Source organism: Thermobia domestica, chromosome 2, assembly GCF_964235325.1.
Source record: "Thermobia domestica chromosome 2, izTheDome1.hap1.1, whole genome shotgun sequence".
In the NCBI taxonomy this organism is placed as follows: Eukaryota; Metazoa; Arthropoda; class Insecta; order Zygentoma; family Lepismatidae; genus Thermobia; species Thermobia domestica.
In genome coordinates this window covers 387,157,750-387,177,716 of record NC_137455.1, presented here as the reverse complement: position 1 = coordinate 387,177,716, position 19,967 = coordinate 387,157,750, and the positions used below count along the sequence as shown (strand labels likewise).

At 36.1% G+C, this 19,967-nt stretch overlaps 1 protein-coding gene across 3 annotated transcripts in view; it reads left to right on the top strand.

Moving 5' to 3' along the window:
- The first annotated feature begins 8,302 nt into the window (after nt 1-8,302).
- Nucleotides 8,303-19,967, top strand: part of Rab27 (RAS oncogene family member Rab27) — a 35,243-nt gene continuing 23,578 nt past the window's right edge. The window contains exons 1-3 of one of the 3 annotated variants that reach the window (XM_081749500.1): nt 8,303-8,422; nt 12,707-12,887; nt 15,580-15,665. In XM_081749500.1, coding sequence (XP_081605626.1) covers nt 12,744-12,887; nt 15,580-15,665 — 230 coding nt within the window. In that variant the 5' untranslated portion in view covers nt 8,303-8,422; nt 12,707-12,743. Of the gene's footprint in view, nt 8,423-8,647; nt 8,772-12,700; nt 12,888-15,579; nt 15,666-19,967 lie in introns of those variants that run through there. The other 2 variants (XM_081749501.1, XM_081749499.1) reach the window with 2 other exon arrangements.

The window sequence follows — 19,967 nt, the reverse complement described above, 5'->3', positions numbered from 1 at the left end:
GGAAGTTCTTGGGTAGGCAGAGTCACCTCGACCAACACTAACCGATGAAACACAAGGCAAATCATTCCTATCTTTAGCGTGCTGAGAGAGAAAAGGGTTAAATAAATTATTTCGCTCATAACTAGGAAAACCATCAGCTTTCCGACCGTTCAAACCTTTGTCATGACCAGGCTGGGAATGAGTGCAATGACTATGCGGCATACCATGAGCAGAAGCAGTGGAAACACAACTAGTATTGTTAAAGAAATGCTGTACCTGGGACAGATTGACTTTGGCAGGGCGAAGACAAGAGGTAGTGGTTACTGAAGTAGTTCCAATCAAAGGACTAGAAACAACCACTGGAATATCAGACTGACTACTGCCCTCACAAGTACTAGGATTAACAAGACCTAAAAATCTTTCAAAGTCTGTGAAGTGTCTACGCTCCACGTTAACAACATCAGAATTGAGCTGGTTACTTTGCTCTTCCACTTCTTCGTCATAATCTTGATCAAAAAGGCTATCGACCTTCTCCTTCAAGGCTTCAAGTTCGTCCCGTAGTCCCAGACAAGAGTTGCTGGTCTGGTGGATTTCTTTCACTTGGGTAGACAACGCTTCCAATTGACGCTTACACATACTATTGTCTCTCAAGCAATTAAGCAGGGTTTCTTCCTGAGAGGCTAAATTTTCATTCACCACTTCCAACTGATGATTTAATTCCGCCGTATTATTTTCCAATTGGTTACTCAAGGCTGCTATACGAGCGTCCTGCTCTTTGATGTGACGATCCACGGTGTCCTTCAGCTCAGACATTTCCTTTCCTACGACTTCGGAAATTTCAGTAATCACTGTCGCTTTAACCTGCGAGACTTCTTCTGTTACTGCTGATTTTAATTGGGAATTTTCGTTGGCTACATCCAACCTTAACCTTTCGGCAGTCGCGCTGTTGTAAAAAGTACAACAGTGTTGTTGTTTTTGTTGTAAGTCACTAACTGATTGAACTGACTGAATTGTAACTGACCGAATTTATTGCATGTGTCGTTTGTATTTTTATTTATTTTTACTATTTTGAATGTGACAATGGGATCACAATGTGAATATAAGTCAATAACATCTTTTCTGTTAAGTGTTCTAAAAAGTACAACGCGCGACTGCCCGTGTTACATAAACAGACGCGACTACCGAAAGGTTAACTGTGTGGTTTCTTCAATCACCTTTGACTTCAGCTGCACGGCTTCTTCTGTCACAACCACTTTAATGGAATCTATTTGGGCAGCGAGTTGCGCTAGCAGCTCAGAAAAATTGGAAGCAACACCAACTTCACTACTACTTCCACTTTGACACTTTTCTACTAAAGATCCAGTGTTTACATCATTTATTTCAATAGTATTATCTGCTAAATCAGGAGATTGTACCAAACATGAATTACAATCCCACGAAACATTAGGCTTGCCCTTTTCGGCAAAAGCTTCTTCACTTAAACCTGCACACTGTCTACAGTACCAAGTATTACAGGATGTACACTCTAATAAAGTGCCTGAATGGCCACACTGACGAGTTTTCCTCTTAGACTTGTTCATTCTGGCACTAACAGTTTAACACATGCACTAAGATCAAAAGGATACACTGAAAAAAAATAGTTTATTCGACGTTAAACACTCAATTGACTTTTACTTCACTGATATATAATGCGGGTCCCCAACCCAATTCGACAATGTCAATAAAGAGCGCTGCACCTCACCTACGATGAAAGTTAACTTAAGATAGTAAGACTTTTTTTTTCGGAAAATTCGAAGATGACGGTATCCAACTTCGGAAGCTAAGGAATATACAAAATGTACAAGATACTGATAAACAAGATTGCAATACGATGCCAACAAAATTCTATATAGAGAAATAAAAATAGAAATCACTAGAACACAAGAAAAATCAAAAGGTACCAGCTGATATCCTGGCGATCAGGTCGCCAAAAACAAACAAACCCGTATCCTGATGCTGGGTCGCCAAAAACAAACAAAACCGCTGTAGCGCCCCAGAGGGCCCAATCCCTGGCAGGCTACAGCTAAGCTTGATTGCCCAGTGCCGGAGCACTGAGATGATAAATATATGGTAAGGGTCGCCACCTGTGAGCATGCTATGACACAGGAGAAGAATAGCAACAGATGCTAACACTGTATAAGATTGCGCTAAATCAATGCGTTAATAAAAGAACGAGAAAAGAAAAAAAAACAAACTTTTAGTACAACGGTAAAACGAATCCAACATGTGCGAGACTGCCCCCTGTACACTCTACGAATGCACAGAACACAGCCCTTCCCTTGTGCTGTGATTTCCTTACCTATTTGAAGCTTATGAGAATGCCAAAGCTGAAATACAAGGCTGCAGAGTTAATTTCGCAAAACATAACACTTATGGTAGGGTGTTGCAACATTTTATTTGACTTAAAAACATTCACAGATTTAGAATAAGGGATCTCACCAATTATTACACCAAAATCATACTGAAGTTACCATTGTGACTGCTTTCTGAGATAACCCTGCAATGTTATACTTAGTGACTTGCTCAGTTACTTAACTGAATAAACTCACACCCATCATATTGCTATACTGTAATTGAAAATAATGATATGGGATTCAACAATCATATGAAACAAAATATTGGAACATGTACCTATATATATATAGTTTTATAAAATTGCATAAAGAGTAATATGACACTAACAGATAATAGGATAAATGGCTCGAGCAAACGTAGATTTACTTACCACGACTAGTCGGGTTTACACTAATTATGTAATACTCAGAAGTATAATATGATGCACTTACTAGTAACCACTAGTAACCCCAAAGAAACATCATGCTAGATAGGTTCTCGCTACATAGTATGTAAACATAAGACAAGTGACTCGTCCCAAATGAATAAGGACATGAATGTAAATAAAAAGGTGGACAAATTAGACAAGTGTAAATATTAGACATTATAAGTAAAACAGACAATGTATTACTGAACGCCAGTGCTGATCAGGATGTTAGGTACAAGTGAGCATCATGATTACACAGACGTAATGCTCTGACTAATAAAACCCATGTAACCGTCAAGTAGTGGCGTATTTGGACAGAACTTAAAAGGAAGCGACGGTAACGTGATCCATATAGGCTGACAACAGTAAAAGTCACACTAGCTTTAAGTGGAGAAACAAAAGGACAACATATCGAATCAACCTGTGCTAGACGGCCAGGTGTCTCCTAAATACTGAAAGCACACTTCTGCTTCCGACAGTGATAAATTCAATACACAGCAGTTAACTAGACAATCATATAGGTAGTGGTGTTCCTATAGTTTACTTCAGCATTGATAAGTGCAAACAGACAATCGTCGAAATTACATTCTTAAGGCGGGCATCAGCAAATCCACATACGGGCGCTATGCAATTACGATTCCAATGAATCGGCAACAGAAAAGATAATTCTGTACAAAGCAGAATTATGGTCAGCCTGCTACGAAGGCGGGCACTCACAACACAGGGTACTTACCCTTCTGACAGGTGTAAACAAGCAGAGACTGCTATACCTTTCATAAATGCACTTGCACTATTAACGGAACACATTTCCAACTGGACACAAAAGAAATACACACTAACTGCTATTCAAAACGCATACGATGCACAGAAACTGAGACAGAATAACTGATCACTGTTGTGGAGAACTTCCCTTAAGCTATAACGTCTAGAAGATAGGACATGAAGAGAATTCTTCGTCTTGCACACAACCCGATCTGGGCAGGCGAGAGCTGGGGGGCACCGTCGCCAAAAGTAAACACACCGATCCTGATGCTGACAATCCATGACGTTCACTGGACAATATAACAGACAATAAAGATGCAGTATATATTATGAATGTCAACGGAGATTTGACTAATAAGTGGCGCTATTATAACATCGTACTGAGGACATATTAATTGAACGCTTCGTAAGAGACGCAAATAGGGTATTGATGGAACTTAAAAGTGTAGACATTAACTCTTATGGATAGACACTTCAAACTGTAAGCCTATGTACAAAGTTCCCTTCCAACTTCTTGGGAGAATGCTGAATTCTCGACTTCTTAAATCGTCACTCGGGAGAACTGGATCACATAAGTCACCAGGTTACGTACTATCAAATGGCAAATTTACCATAAACTCCTGATGCTTCCATACTACATAAAGGCACGGATATTTCTGAATGGGACTGATGAGGAAAGTACTTACTTCTGATACGCTTCACGGACATTGCGAATGAGTTGGGAGGCCCCGCTGCTAAAAATTTAGTTGGACATTAGATACATCATTTCTGACTGCAAGTAAAAATATAGTTCACTGAAAAACATGATGAGCAGTCCACTCTGAGAATGTTATTCACTAGATATTTGAATATGCAGAAGCAACCAAACAGAGCCAACTTAAAACATACATCTACACAAAGATGACTCACGTGGCAGCCTGGGCTAATAAGTACTTCCCAACTACATTCGGAATTTCATACTGTGCTAAATAGTGGCACACTTGCCAAAACCTGTGAAGCAGTTCCTTGAGGCATAAAGTGAAGCACACACACTATTAAACTTAACGATGGCGGCTGTAAATTAGAGATTTGACATAGTTTATCAACGCGCACCAAATTAATCATGCCATGATGTCTTCATGTTCGACTTCAAGTACCCAGAATCCCTTGCGCGAACCCGCGAACATGATGCTTCGGCAGGGTTGCCAAATACAAGAGGATTACAAGAGGTAAGTAATAACTTGTACTAATAATACAATTGTAGAATCGTTTACAATGGGGCGTTACAATACATATGCAGCTATGTGATTATCTTGATAAGTATAACGTAATTAGTGATTCACAGTTTGGTTTTGTAAAGGGTAGATCTACTGTTGGAGCGATTGATTCGTTAGTAAAGAATGTTATTAGAGGCTTTGAAAACAAGGATTTTGTTCAGGCAACATTTTGCGATTTAAGCAAAGCCTTTGATTGTGTTGAACACACAATTCTCCTTAAACAGTTAGAGTACTACGGTATCAAGCGTTTAAGTTTTAGATTATTCAAGTCTTACTTAGAAAACCGTAAACAAATTGTTTTTGTAAATAACAATAAATCTGGTATTGCATCAGTTAAATACGGAGTACCCTAAGGTTCAGTACTTGGGCCACTTCTATTTTTACTAATGGTAAATGATCTGCCTTACTTTTGATCTGCTTACTCTATACTAAATACTGACGATACGACATTCTTAGATACTAGTCCTGATTTTAGTAGACTTAATTCTATAACTGAAAATACATGGAATCAGGTTGTGATTTGGTTTAAGGCTAATGGTTTTTTACTTAATGAGAATAAAACTCAACATATGACTTTTAGTCTAAAAGAAGTGCCTGTTGAGAATAACTCAACATGTGTGAAGTTTCTAGGTATAAATATTGACAAGAAGTTATCGTGGAAACAGCATATTAATTATATTTCTGGAAGACTCTCAAGAGTAATATATCTGCTAAAACAACTAAAAAAACATGTTCCTGATAACTATGTCAGATCGGCTTACTTTGCTTTTTTTCAGAGTATAATTTCGTATGGTATATTATTTTGGGGTAACAATTATCATGTAAATAGCATTCTTTTAATACAGAAAAAGGCCACCAGAATTATTTCAAACGTAGACAAATTAGCTCACTGCAGACCTTTGTTTATCAATCTTAAAATTATGATAATAATCAATCTATACATTTACACATTGCTCATCTATATAAAAGGTAATCACCAAAATTTACAACTCAGGCAAGACATCCATTCGTATAATACTAGAAGCAGTAGATTCATAAATGTCCCATATCAACGACTGTCGAAATCATTAAATAGTTATGAGACAATTGGAATAAAACTGTACAACAAGTTGCCTGCATCACTAAAAGATGAACATATAGATAGATTTAAAAGTAAGTTACACAATTGGTTGGTTGCAACGCCCTTTTATTCTTTACAGGAGTATTTTAATTCTTCAATAGAAGTGTAACGTATTTTGTAATCTCGTGTTAAGCTTGTATTTAAAATGTATATTGTTATTGTAATTTATTTTGTAATGTCATTTCATCATTAATTTAGTTATAGATCATTATTTATTTATACTTACGTATCGATATTGTATCACATTTTGACGTTGTCTATTGCTATGTATAGCTTAACGACAATAACATTCCTTATTATTATTATTATTATTATTATTATTATTATTATTATTATTATTATTATTATTATTATTATTATTATTATTATTATTATTATTATTATTATTATTATTATAAAAGCATTCTTGTCAATCCATATAATAATAATTTATTATGCAATGCAAAATGAATGCATTTTTAGAAATCAATTACGATGGGTACTTCTTTTTTAACGAAACAATGGACAAAAACCGCTTTGGAAAATGGGCACATTCATTTGTTGGTAGAGTTCACTGGACAAAGGTCATTTTGATTCTGCAGAACACAACTGTAAAAGAACGCACCATATTTAATGGACAAGATTCCCTTTGGTACTGGACCAAAGTTTTATTTTTATTTTTAGTGTCTTTAGAATCATTTTATTCGAGTAACAAGTATATATGCAGTGCAGTGGTGTCAAGATCGCGTTCGCAAAAAGACAGAGTTATAAGGAATGCTAGTTGTGCGAAATGCTACAAAATAGTTAGAAACGGAATTATATGTGATTTGAAGCTGGATCGTGGTTTAAGACGAATGTTTTTTTCCTTAATGAAGGTAAAACGAAACATTTAAACTTCAGTTTAAGAGGTATGGCAACCGAGAACAATTTGGACAGTGTAAAATTTTTGGGCATTATTATTGATAACAAATTATCATGGGACTCTCATATTCAATATATTACAGGAAGACTTTCAAGAGTTATATATTTGATTAAAAAATTTGAGGAATCAGGTACCACAAAACTATGTAAGATCCGCATATTTTGCCTTTTTTCAAAGTATCTTACTATATGGTATACTGTTATGGGGAAATGGTAGGCATGTGAATGACGTTCTGTTGTTACAAAAAAAGTTGTGAGAATAATGATGAATGCAGAGAATACGTGTCATTGTAAACCATTATTCATAAGATTAAAAATAATGACGGTAATCAATTTATGTATATACAATGTGTTGATGCACATAAAGGGCAAAACGTCAGAAATACACTATAGGCATGACATACACTCATACAACACTGAAAATAATAGACGTGTCAACGTACCATATTTGACATTAAAAAAATCACAAAATAGCTATGAAGCCATGAGTTTGAGGTTGTATAATAAATTACCTATAGAACTGACACAACTACCTATGAGTAACTTCAAAAATAGATTATATTCTTGGTTAGTAAAAACACCATTTTATACAATAGATGAGTTTTTTGAATACGATATTTAATTTTTGTAAGGTAATAATATTTAAGATATGTGATTGTGGTGAACTTTAGTACTTTAGCACTTATTGTAGATAATGAACAATCACTATTGCTGTACATTATTGTAGTAAGTTATAATTTGACGTTGTCTATGGCTATGAAGCTGATTCGACAATAAAATTTATTATTATTATTATTATATAATTCCGTGCAGATTTACGGGAGGAATCCAACGGTACCAATAATTCTATTTCCAAAATTTTGTTATAAAGACAAGTTTGGAAATGCGCTACTCAATTAGAACATTAAATACATATTGTTTCTTTATGAAACAATAAAACTTTGATTTTACCTATGTGACCTCTTTCACGAAACGTCCCTAAGTATTTCTATGGATTAATACATCTTAAAATTTTTCATTGTCATATTTATAGCTTGCATTGTCATACAATCATTAAGAGATTTCACGAATGTTGAAAACGAAATTATTGTTATATTGGCACATAATTTAATACAAAATAAAAATATGACGGAATATTTAAGATGATTCACAGGTATATCTGGACATCAAATGGTCATTCTGTGTGCAGCAACGCAACACACACAAAAGAAATTAATGCAAAAGTTATTATGACTGCTATTCAAATTATCGCAAAGTTTGCATGTTTACCTTTGCGTTGACGCTAACACTGTGCTAACTTGTTGAAATATATATATATATATATATATATATATATATATATATATATATATATATATATATATATATATATATATATATATATATATATATTATTATTATTATTATTATTATTATTAAAAAAAATGATTGTTACAGTTTCTTGTTTTATCAAGAGGTAGAAGCACTGCATATGACATGTGAAAGGCGTGATAGCAGAAGAAATTTTACGTTGATGGTTGTAATAGGGCAGGCAACAGGTTGCACAGTTGATTTGTTATTGTATTTTTAAAATTATTATTGCGAAAGCAGGTGATTTTGTTTAAGGTAAGAGAAAGAAGAAGATGAAACATTAGTATTAAATCGTTAAAAAATATCCTTGAAATACTGGTTATTTGAGTACAACTAAAAATTATTATCACCATAATTCTTCACGCTTAATAATTGTTATCAGAGACAGATAAATGTTTTAAATATTGTAAACGTGGTCTGAGATGAAACAGAATTGTTCACTACAGACATTTCACGCTATAGAAAATAGCGTGCAGTCCTAGTTTAGGGACACAGAGTCATGAGATATTGACTTATCAGAATATTACTCGTTACGTTTAAAAGAGTTCCTTAAGGGAGGAGTTAAATTATTGGATGCAGGTTCTCGTTAGGAAGTGTTTCGTTTGTGAGTATAAATACAGCATGTATGCATGCCTTGAAAACTAGTGTAAAACAATTAACAACTTGTGTTACGTATTCAATGAAAGCAAGAAGCCTATCTACCGAATCAGTGCAGGAGAGCAGCAGAGGGGCCCACGCGGTGTTGAGGTCGGAGGGAACAAGCGCATGCGCCACGGCAAGTATTCCACCACTTTACATGTGGAAACGCGCTGTTTCTCATATTACTAATACATTAAGTGTCGTTCATCTTTATCGTCACTGATCACGACGTAACACGCTATATTGACAGGCCTTGTGGACTATAATGTTGTGACAACCATAAATTTCGGATTACGGTTTTCTACATTACGTATTATGAATGTCATAGATTAGATCACCATATATTGATTACTTACACGTTGTTCCTCTGAAATGAAACAACATTCTGGGTTCACTCGAGCAAGCGATTCTGCCAAATAGGAAATTTATAGGTAAAATACGATGTGAAAAATTTTTCGTGAAGGAATGAGGGTGCGAATTAATTACTCTCATTGCACGGATACTGAAATGAATTTTGAGTGATAGTGAAATTATTGTATGTGTGTGTTCTTCCACTAAATTCCTTTATGCGTTAACCCTCCGTCGCTGATGCGCCTGGTCCCTGCGGACGCACGCGCTCGCTGCCACTCGGGTTTTTCTGCTGCGCTCCTTCGCTGAGTCGGTTAGATAGCATTCATGTCTCTTAGTGAGCATCTAGCACAAGTTGGTTCGTGGGCTTGTGTATAGCCCGCTCCCCCCCAGTTCTTTGTCACCGGAACTGGAAGTCACTACTACTACTACTGCTGCCACTACTACTACTGCTGCTGCTACTACTACTACTGCTATTACTACTTCTAGTACTACTACTACTACTACTACTACTACTTATATCGAGAACACAACCCAGCCAACCCCTGCGGGGCTTCTAACCCGTTCCTCCTCCTACGACTACTACTACCACTACTACTATACTACGTATTGCTACTAACTACTACTACTACTACTACTACTACTACTACTACTTATACTAAAGCTTCCTTACCGCAAGATTTACATCTTAAATCTTTATAACATGCGATTCCGATTCATTATGAACTAGTATGAATCGTTAGAATCACTATGATTCATTAAAAATCACTGGGGGGAGCGGGCTATACTCAATCCGGTTCGTGTTTTATGCATTGTGTTTTATACCATGTTTCCAAACTATTTATTAAGCCCTCCTGAAGTCAATCTGGAAGTAGTAATGGAGCTCCTGATTTAGTGCGTGCCCTGCTAAAAGGAATACAAAGCTAATGTAGGAGTGTGGCCAAATTTGATGGAACAGTGTGCTTGAGTAATGCCAACATTCCTTCCGTATATTCTAAATTTGTCTGTCCCTAAACTAGGACTGCACCGAATTTAATTTATATATATATATATATATATATATATATATATATTTGTTGATGTTAAATTCATTTTCTATAAAGGTGACTTGCCAGTAGCAAGTGGGCAGTGACTAGGTCTATATATGAAGAGTAACAATGCATCTTCTCAATCCTACGGGAGATACCTCCAACAAAAGAGCATGTCGGAATTGTTTTTTTTTTTTATATGTATATATATAAATAGGCCTACTTCGCGTAAGGTCCCTTGTTCGATCCCTTGCCTAGTAAGTTTGTGGTGGACAATATCGTGTCCGTGGATTTTCTTGAGATACTCCTGTTTCATCCCACTATGGTGCAACTCTTCATTTAATTTTTATACAAATACTTCAGTAGTTTTTATGTCAATTTTTCCCTTTCATCATCACCTCTGTACGGTTTTCTAAGAGAATGTGAATAAATGGCATCTGAACTCTCTTTGGTGTGAATGCAAATGAACACTGTAATATACCTTCAAGAGAGGGCTAAAAACGATGCAAGATATTTACGTTACCTAATATAACTCACTGGTTCATTTGCATGTAGACTAACATTCCTCGATACGAATACCAAGTAAAAAACTAAGCGCTAGAAAACTATACCATAGGATTGCTCGACTGTACAACGGTACCTGAAGTAATTGATTGTAAAAGATATGACTCTTGTTTTTGTTCATCTTGTATGTTAAATAGTGTGGGTGTGTTGGTTGCTAAGTTAGTTTCGTTAGGAAATTTCATCAGATTTTAAAGTTCATCCAATATCGTGAAAATAATTTAGGGAAGGTTCTAGAATGCACATATAAGTGAAGATGGATTAGTAACTAGGTTGGTTTCTTTCTTTATCAAAGTTCAGTACTCAATTTACCTAGTAATGCTAAGCGAGCTAGTGTTCTAGAACCTTACCACTAATTTTTCTTGCTTTATAGTACGCTCTTCTCTTACACTAAGAGTTGCCAAATCAAATTAGATAAGATAGTTTACTTAGGATTCGTTTATTTTAAGTTTTGATTTTTTCATGTGATTGAGGAAATTGTCAATCTCCAGTTATCGCCAATGTAATAGGCCTATACTAAATTTAAAAAAAAAAAAAAATCTTACACGTCATACCGTCTACAAGTGTGAATTTAATAAGTGCCGAAGGATAATAATTAAAAAAAAAAAAAAAAAAATGTGTAACTAGACCAAAAGAAAAACCCTGACAGTTTGCCGCATCGGCGCATTGACTGATGAGCCACAAATTGTCACTCTTGAGGTTTCTTGCCCACCCATTCAGACCAAATAGACTGTACCACCACTTCACTTGCAACGGTTGGACTGGATATCTGATAAATGGAGGAAACGACCTTTCTTTTTTCTCACGCCGTATCCTCTGTGGTGAGAAAATTTGTGATTCGGCAGGTAGTGTAGAGCAGTACTATTCAACCGGGGGTACGTAATGCTGCTTCTGAGGTTCTGCTGGAAATGTCTGATGACAGTCCACTGTAAATGAAATTCGATAACTTGTTAGTTTGTAACTTTGGTATTTATGCTCGAAAAGAGTACAATGAAATTAGTGATAGTGCTATTCTACAACTTCTTCCATTTCCATCAACATATTTGTGTGAAGAAGGTTTCTTTGCATTAACTTCAATAAAAACGAAGCACAGAAATTGCTTGAATCAGCTATGATTCTCGGACTCGTAGATTCGACCAAGAATCGAGGAGTTGACGTCCCGGAAACACGCTCAGTTATCTCATTAACAGGTTAATTCTAAAGTTACTTTTAGTTTTTGAATTTTTAAAATTGTCCTCAGTATACGAATTATCAAGGAGGATGAGGGGAAAATCTTCCCCAGTAGAACTGGGTGTCTTCCGTATGTTTTGAAATCTCCGGTGTTAATTTTTTCGGATGTACACTTTATCCTCTGTAAATAGTCTTTTGATTAGCACACTGATTGTCCTTTTATTGGGTCTCTATTTGCCCCCCCCCCCTTTAATCATGTGTATTAAATTTAATAAGTTCATTTCGATTTCATTTCTTTTAAATAGCTTCAGGGGTTAACAATTGGATGGGTTAACTGTGTCTAGGGATATGCGGAAAAAAAGGTTGAATAGCACTGGTGTAGAGTATTCCTACCACCAGGATAAGCCCGAAGCACTGGTTCGATTTTCGGCCCATCTCCCTCTCTGCTAACCTAGTAGCTAGCGGAGGTGCACGGTTCTTGGGTTCGATTCTCGGTGGTAGAGCATTGAAATTTGAACGCATTACGACGTTTCAGATTTCACTTTAAACTGTAGGTCCACATCTCACAGGTACAGTCTCACATTTTTCAATGTTTTAATTTATTTATTGGATCCCAATTTGTTGACTCTGAGAAAATCGGCATTAACACCCTTTCTTCCTCTTTATAAAGAAAGAAAAAAGTGCACAAGAAAATATTACACATTATTCAAAATCTAGATTCAAATCTTCTCTCTTTGTGTATGTTCATTTATGTATCGGAAATTTCACTGCTGTTTTCTCTTTTTCTTTCCAGATTTTTTGCATTTCATCTTTATTAATTGTAGAATAGAATGGAGTACGATTACCTTATAAAATTCTTGGCTCTCGGAGATTCTGGAGTTGGGAAGACTAGTTTTTTATATCAATATACAGACGGCACTTTTAATCAAAGGTTTATATCTACAGTGGGAATAGACTTCAGGGAAAAGAGACTGGTATGTAGCAATTTTAAAATGTCAATGTTTCTGACTCCTTTCTATTACATTTGCATACTCAGGAACCTTATCAAGTTTGGGGTGAATCTTAATAATAAGAGTTACCAATGAGATTTCATTCTTGTAAGTTAACAACTCTTTTTAATCCAATCATTGTCAATCTGCTATTGAATTAAAGTCTCTCAAACTCTTCTCCACAACCATCTATCGTGGTCAATTTTTTCCACGGTAGTCTTTAATTCTACAGGCCCCGCTGAATTACTTTAGTAAATAAGTCTGTGCCACTTACTACTTGATGGTAATGGATACATATTTACATATCAAAAATTAGCACTGACATTTTTAAGTTTGTATTACATTAAATTTTAAAGGTACGATCTACTTATATTTTATCTAGTCATCTGTCTATCGGATTTCAGTCCCGAAGCTTGCAGTAGCACCAACTTTGGAAATAGGCTACAATATACTATACACTCATGTCCCAAAAGTAAAGGGATGTGTGGAGCAGATGTCTGTGAATGAAACAAACTCTTGTAATGATACATGAACACTGAAGAATCTGAATGAATAACTTATATCATATGGGCACCATCTGTTGGCCGTCGCAAGACCGTGTTTTTGTTGGCAGAAATATTCGATACGGGATGTAGTTAACACGAATAGCTAAGCAGACTGCACAGTGTGCACCCATACTACAGATTAGATCAAGCAGTTCATGTGGTAAAAAAACATCCTACTCTTGCACGAGCACCTTGTGCAGTTCATCAGTTGACCGTGGTCTAGGTGTTAACTGCAATCGGTCGTCCGAGGGCATCCCTGCATGCTCAGTGGGATTGAGCTCCGGTGACCGTGATGGTCACTCGACACCCATAGTGTTTTCATGTTGTAGGTAATCCTCCACCAACTATGTGGATTTGCATTATCATCCATAAAACAAGATTGAGGACCGTATGAACCACATACTATTCAAGTGTGACATTCCTGTATATCTCAGTTGTCCGCTGCTAGAACAAATGAAGTGGTGACCCCTATTATGATGCTGTCCCATACTATGACATCAAGGCCTCCACTGTCCCTTTCAACATTTCCACCAAGCCTTCCAAACAAACATACAGTGAGAGTCACTTCAAACTGAATCGTGACTCATCACTAAGAGTACACTATTCTACCAATCTGAGGTCAGCTCACTGTCTGAGGTCAACTCACTGTGAGCTATACAGCACTTTAGGCGTGCCTGGCGCTGCTGTTTTGTGAAGTGAATGCACGTGGTGGATCGGCGTGCATTTGTGTAACCGGCGGTGTACAATTTGACGTGATACATGGGTCCCAGATACATTGCGTGGTTTCGTGCTAGTATACTTGGTGTGCGTGTTGATCGTCGTCGGACATTTAAGATCAGATAACGATCCTCACGGGCGGTGTTAAACATCGACTGCTCCATCATACTCCCAATGTTTTCACCACCCAGAAAACTATTTCGATGTTGCGGCACGTCAATGCGAGGAGCATTAAAGTCCGTAACCAAATACTGTTGACTTTCCCCCATTTCTAATCTCCGATTTTTCGACCGCGTCTCCTTCATTCCCTCCCCTAACATCATTCCCTTTATGTTCTCTAGGGGTCGTGTATTCTAGGACACGTTCACTATAACCGATATGCACTTCACACTCCGAAAATCACAACATAGTGATTACGTACTTCTCCCGTTGCAAACGTTTTTTGTGGTATTGCAGCCATAAAGGGCACTTGTGTCGCCGAACGGACTGGTACCTTCGTCCTTCGACTCAGGCGTGGCAACTCGATGTTTGGCATTGACAGAATCAACATGAGATAAGGGCTACTTTTTGAAATTAATGTTCCCTTAAGTTTAGAAGATGAGTGTACATTACAATAGGCATCTAGGTGATTTAAACCAAGGCTATAAAATGCTAGAATATGTTATTTTTTGTTATTCGTTTGTAATTATCTTGTGGATCCTTGTAGTCATCTATTACATAATGCCAGGTATGCGTGGGAAGACTATTAAATCAAGAAGGCAAACATGGTACCAAAATTTTTGACAGATTCAATTTACTAAATTACTAACAAAGGAGAAAAATCATCTGTTTTAGTAGATCAGTTACTTGCTTCGTATTTCAGTAGTAAGTAGCGTACTGTATGTAACTTCGAGTAAATAAAAAACAGTTCGTGTGTTTTATGAAATAAAACATTGTACATGTCGAGGTAGCTGCAGTGCTTACAATAACGATAGTTTATATAAGTTTAAGAGGTTGCAATGAAATTATAGTTGTTTTTTGAACATGAGAAAGTATAAATGAAGGGTAAGGGGAAAAAACAAGGAATGTCTATGTATGTGCTTTTTCTGGTGCTTTGCCCTATCTGTTGGTGACTCTTGGTACTATTTGACTGTCTATGCTATGCATGAGTAAATGTAGAAATGTCCATGTAAAATGGGCAAAAGATATAACTAACCCTATACTTCTTACGCGGTTTTCAATATTAAAACCCCGTTTTCTCGAAAATGCAGTTTTGTGACATTCCTTCTTTTTTTCCCTTACCCTTCAAATAGCATCAACCAAATTAATAAAATAATGTATCGCCAATATAAAAGTACAGTTGGTAGTTCTTCATTGAAACGTAATTTTATGAACAGGTTTCCGTGTGCTATAATTTTGTTTTTCTCATTATAAAGGTATATAGAGCACAGAATCCAGATGGATTTCAGGGAAGGAGTCAGAGGATTCACCTACAACTGTGGGACACCGCGGGACAGGAAAGGTAAACTCTGTTGCATCTTCCAAATAAATTCACTACAAAATATTTAGACTTTTGACTATTTAGGTGTTGTCCTTGGACTTTCACCATACACTAGCTTCTTATTCGAAGTATTATATTCAAATACAACACATGCATGGGGTCCTTGGTTCGATCCCAGCTCGCGCCAAGTGGTGGACAAACATTGTATGCGTAGGTTTTCTCGAGGTTTTCCTGTTTCCTCCCACTTTCTTCATTCCATCATTTCATTAATTTCTCATCATCACCGTCTCCTTTAGCCTAACCGGCATAAGGAGCATGTGGGACGTAAAGCTTAAAGATTTAATTTTATTTGATGTCAAATACAACGCGACAAATTAACTTTTTTTTTATCTGTCTCTCTCCCTCTTAATTGTTGATATTTCTAAAACTTATAGCGTATATTCACTCAGTAACTGAACCAGTACAACTGTTCTGGCAGTGCACATTACCAGGGCTATCATGAAGGAAGGATTTGAGTTCATAATAGGTCCAAAGGTACAAACTAAGATTTCGGAAACTTCGGCAATTAAAGATGAAATTCGGATAAAATAATAATAATAATAATAATAATAATAATAATAATAATAATAATAATAATAATAATAATAATAATAATAATAATAATAATAATAATAATAATAATAAAAGGATGCCACTTATTCGAATAACTGCTTGCTAAGACTTTCTGGTTCAAGTTATAAATTTGGCAATTTACATGTGTGAACCTTGGAATATTTTAGCACTCTGCGACAAAATTAAGAAAGATTCTAAGGTAGCAATATTGTGAAGTAGCTGTACGTAAATTTCGGTGTAGTTAATTCATTCTTCATAAGCTAAATATTTCATGTCTTAACTCGTGATACAACACGAATTTCAAAAATTTGTAACTTGAAATGAATTCTGCTGTATTGATATGTGTTACTCAGCAAATGATAGACTACGAAGGAAGAAGTTTTCAGTTGATTTTCCGGTTAAATTAGTTAAAGTGTGGCAATCTATGAGTAGCTGCTATGACATCGGCAGATACAAGTTTATAGCCGTTTCATTTAATACAAAGGTGAAGCTGAAAATATTTAACATCATTCATTTGTTATTCGTGCATGAAACAATGTTTTGTGAGAAATATATTGATATTTTAAAGTTTATTTCTATTTAAATCATGTCTTGTAGATAAGGAATGCTTAACGTGAAGATTCTTACTGAAAAAAAAAAAGTGCTAACAAAGAAGAAAGTGTGCTTCACTTTATAATAATAATAATAACCACAGAACTTTAGGTGCCGTGGGAATCCTAATTAAATAATGAATTTCCTAATAACTAAATCTCAACCTCGATAATAATCGGGATCTAGTTATCATCTTTATTGAAAACTAGAAATCTCAGAAGTAATGCCTTTAAATTAAATAGGAAACGCAATTTTTAAAATATTGTACAGACTACAAGCTGAAGCAATTTGTCTATGGGTTGGAGAACAAGAAGAAACCAACTGAAGTGAAGTGAAATATTGAGATTGTAAATAGCATGTGTAGATAATTTCCTCCAAGATAGTTTTCAGTTAGTGAGTGTAGGTGATCACAAACAATAATAATAAAAAAAAAAAAAAAATACTGGTTTTAGTGTTTTCTTTGAAAAAGTGCTATTAAATAGAGACATGCACGGGCCGAATATTTCAGCCCGAGCCCAATCCAATCCGAATGTACCAAGGCCCGGCACAGCCCGGGCCCGAAAAGTTTTGGAGATTTTCGGCCCGGCCCAATAAGATTTTTGAAATTCTTGGCCCAAGTCCGGCCCGGGCCCGATAAATTTTAAGTTTCATTTTCTAACATTTTTCACAGGCACACTTCTTCAACGTTTGCCTTTATTCTAATTATCGTTTAACGAAAGTCAATAATTGTTAAAGAATTGCAATTAATCGGCCCCAGCCCAGCCCGACCTGAAGAGAAATCAGTGTCGGCCCGCCCAAGCCCGACCCGTGCAGGTCTCTACTGTTAAACGATATATGAAATATTGGCGAAGCAGAAACCCGTCATTGAGTGTCTGGCAGTCGATGGAAACAGGATTCATTGCCGAAATCATTCCAAAAACATAGTCATGCGATTAGGGTTTTCAGGGAACATATAAAGTGCTGGTTATTGTCCATTGTTTGCTGACGTAGCTGTGACGTCAAGGGACATGATTTTAAGAACATTCTGATTTCCCTCTTAGTACATGCCTCTCCAGAACAAAACTTAATTACAAAGTTCTTTCGAGGGAGACTCTCTGTCAAAGTGAAATGAAGTATTTTTTAGTTTAATGTCCCATGGCTAAAGGAGACGGCTGATTAATGAAAGTGAAGGATTGTGAAATTGAATTTTCTGCTCTCCCACCGAGAATCGAGCCTGATATCACGTGTATCAAAGGCATTTGCGCTAGCCACTACGCCAGCCCATCTATCAAAATAGATAATTTTCGGATTTAAATATTCTATTATATTGGACCTACTGAAGTATGTATTCAGCGTGGTAGACCTAGGTTCAATTCCCAATGGGAGCTAGTTGTTCAGGTCTCTTGTTAAACTGTAGATCCACGTCTCATATAGCCTAGCTGCTGAACGGGACGTTAAACTTGAAATTAGCTAAATAACAGAAATGTTTTTAAATTCCTACCTGATATTTGTAATTCTGTTTCTGCTTTCCTCTTTTTCGATTGTTGAGATGCTAATGGGCATATTGATGTGTAGCTATTTGTCCCCCCCCCCCGCCAAAAAAAAAAAAAAAACTAAACATGCTATATTCAGTATATAGGAATAGACGCGTATAACTCATTTTAAAATATAATTTTGGTATAGTTTCAATATGAAATCGTCATTGTAATTTTAGTATATAGATTAGATCTGCATCAATTTTAGAGAAGTTACCGAGAGAAAATTCTGTAATCACGTATTGCAATTGCTTTTAGTATGTAAAGTTTATTTATGAATTAATTTAAATCGTAAATCTGTTTTCTCTCTCTCTCTCTCACACACACACACCACAGATATATATAAATTTGCATGGCAATTTATAATTTCTGTATCGCATTTTTAGAAGCGAAGGAAATCATTATTTGTGTATTTTAGTTCTATGTGGATATGAAATTAAAAACAAACCATTTTTTGTATATAACAAACGCACGGGAAAAGCAAAATAGAGGAGAAATAATGACAATCATGAAAAGTATCAACTTTGTCATTCTACAGAGTTGGTTAACATGGTAGGTAGTTTTGATTGTGTTCATATATGGAGGTGGTTTTAAGTGTCAAATTCGTAGTGTCAAGAAATGGAAAATTGGAATTACGCAGCCCACGAAGTGAACCGTCATTTTTATAGCAAAAACACGATAGCTTAATGTCAAACAAGTGTTAAAATGCTAAATGATATTGCTGCCAAATGTGACCGGGTCCAGTTTTTAGAAGTTGTAAACCAAATATTATTTTCAATGAGAAATAAGAAGACGTAGCAAAAGAATTGTTCTGAGTCAGTGCTTTGTAATAATTAAGTAAACCTGGTACGAGTTACTCAACAGAACTTCAAAGATGACAGAAAGAGGTACTACTAAAACGTTTTAGCTAGTTATCTCATTTCCAAAAAGTATTCTGAGATCTGGGATTTCGAAAGGTCATAAAGACTCGTTATTTACGTATGTTATAAAATGTCGAAGTGTATGTTGTCTCTTTGTCGTCAGTTTTACCTAGTCTTATCATAAACACTGTCCTAAAGTTTTAAGTACATTGACACAAAATGGTTATACATATTTTAATATCCTAATAACATGAGTTACATGATTTCTTTAGGAACCAAAATCAAAAACAATTATTCAAAATGGACACCATTAGCATGCATACAGTCCTTAAGTCTTTGTGGCCACTCATCAATTGCATTACGTAACATATCAACTGGAAAATCTGTAGCTGCCTTTAGAGACCTCTTTAAACTTTCAATATTGGCATGTCTCTTCTTGCAAGCCATCTCCTGAAGCTTGGACCACAATTTGTTATCTAAAAGAGTTTAGGTACGGACTTGCAAAAGGCAAATCTGAAATAGAAATAAAGTCCGGAACATTTGCCTTTAGCCGCTGCTGGGTTGCCCGTTCCTTATGTGCTGGGGCTGAGTCCTGCTGGAAGCTTTACTTCTGTCCATGGAAGAGGGTATTGGTGAAATTCTTGACTAGTCTCTCAAGCACTATCTCCTGGTACACCTTGGGTGACGTGTTTTCAACCCCTTTTCACAGAAATGGAACTCCGTTGTGCCCTCTTAGCTCACAGCGC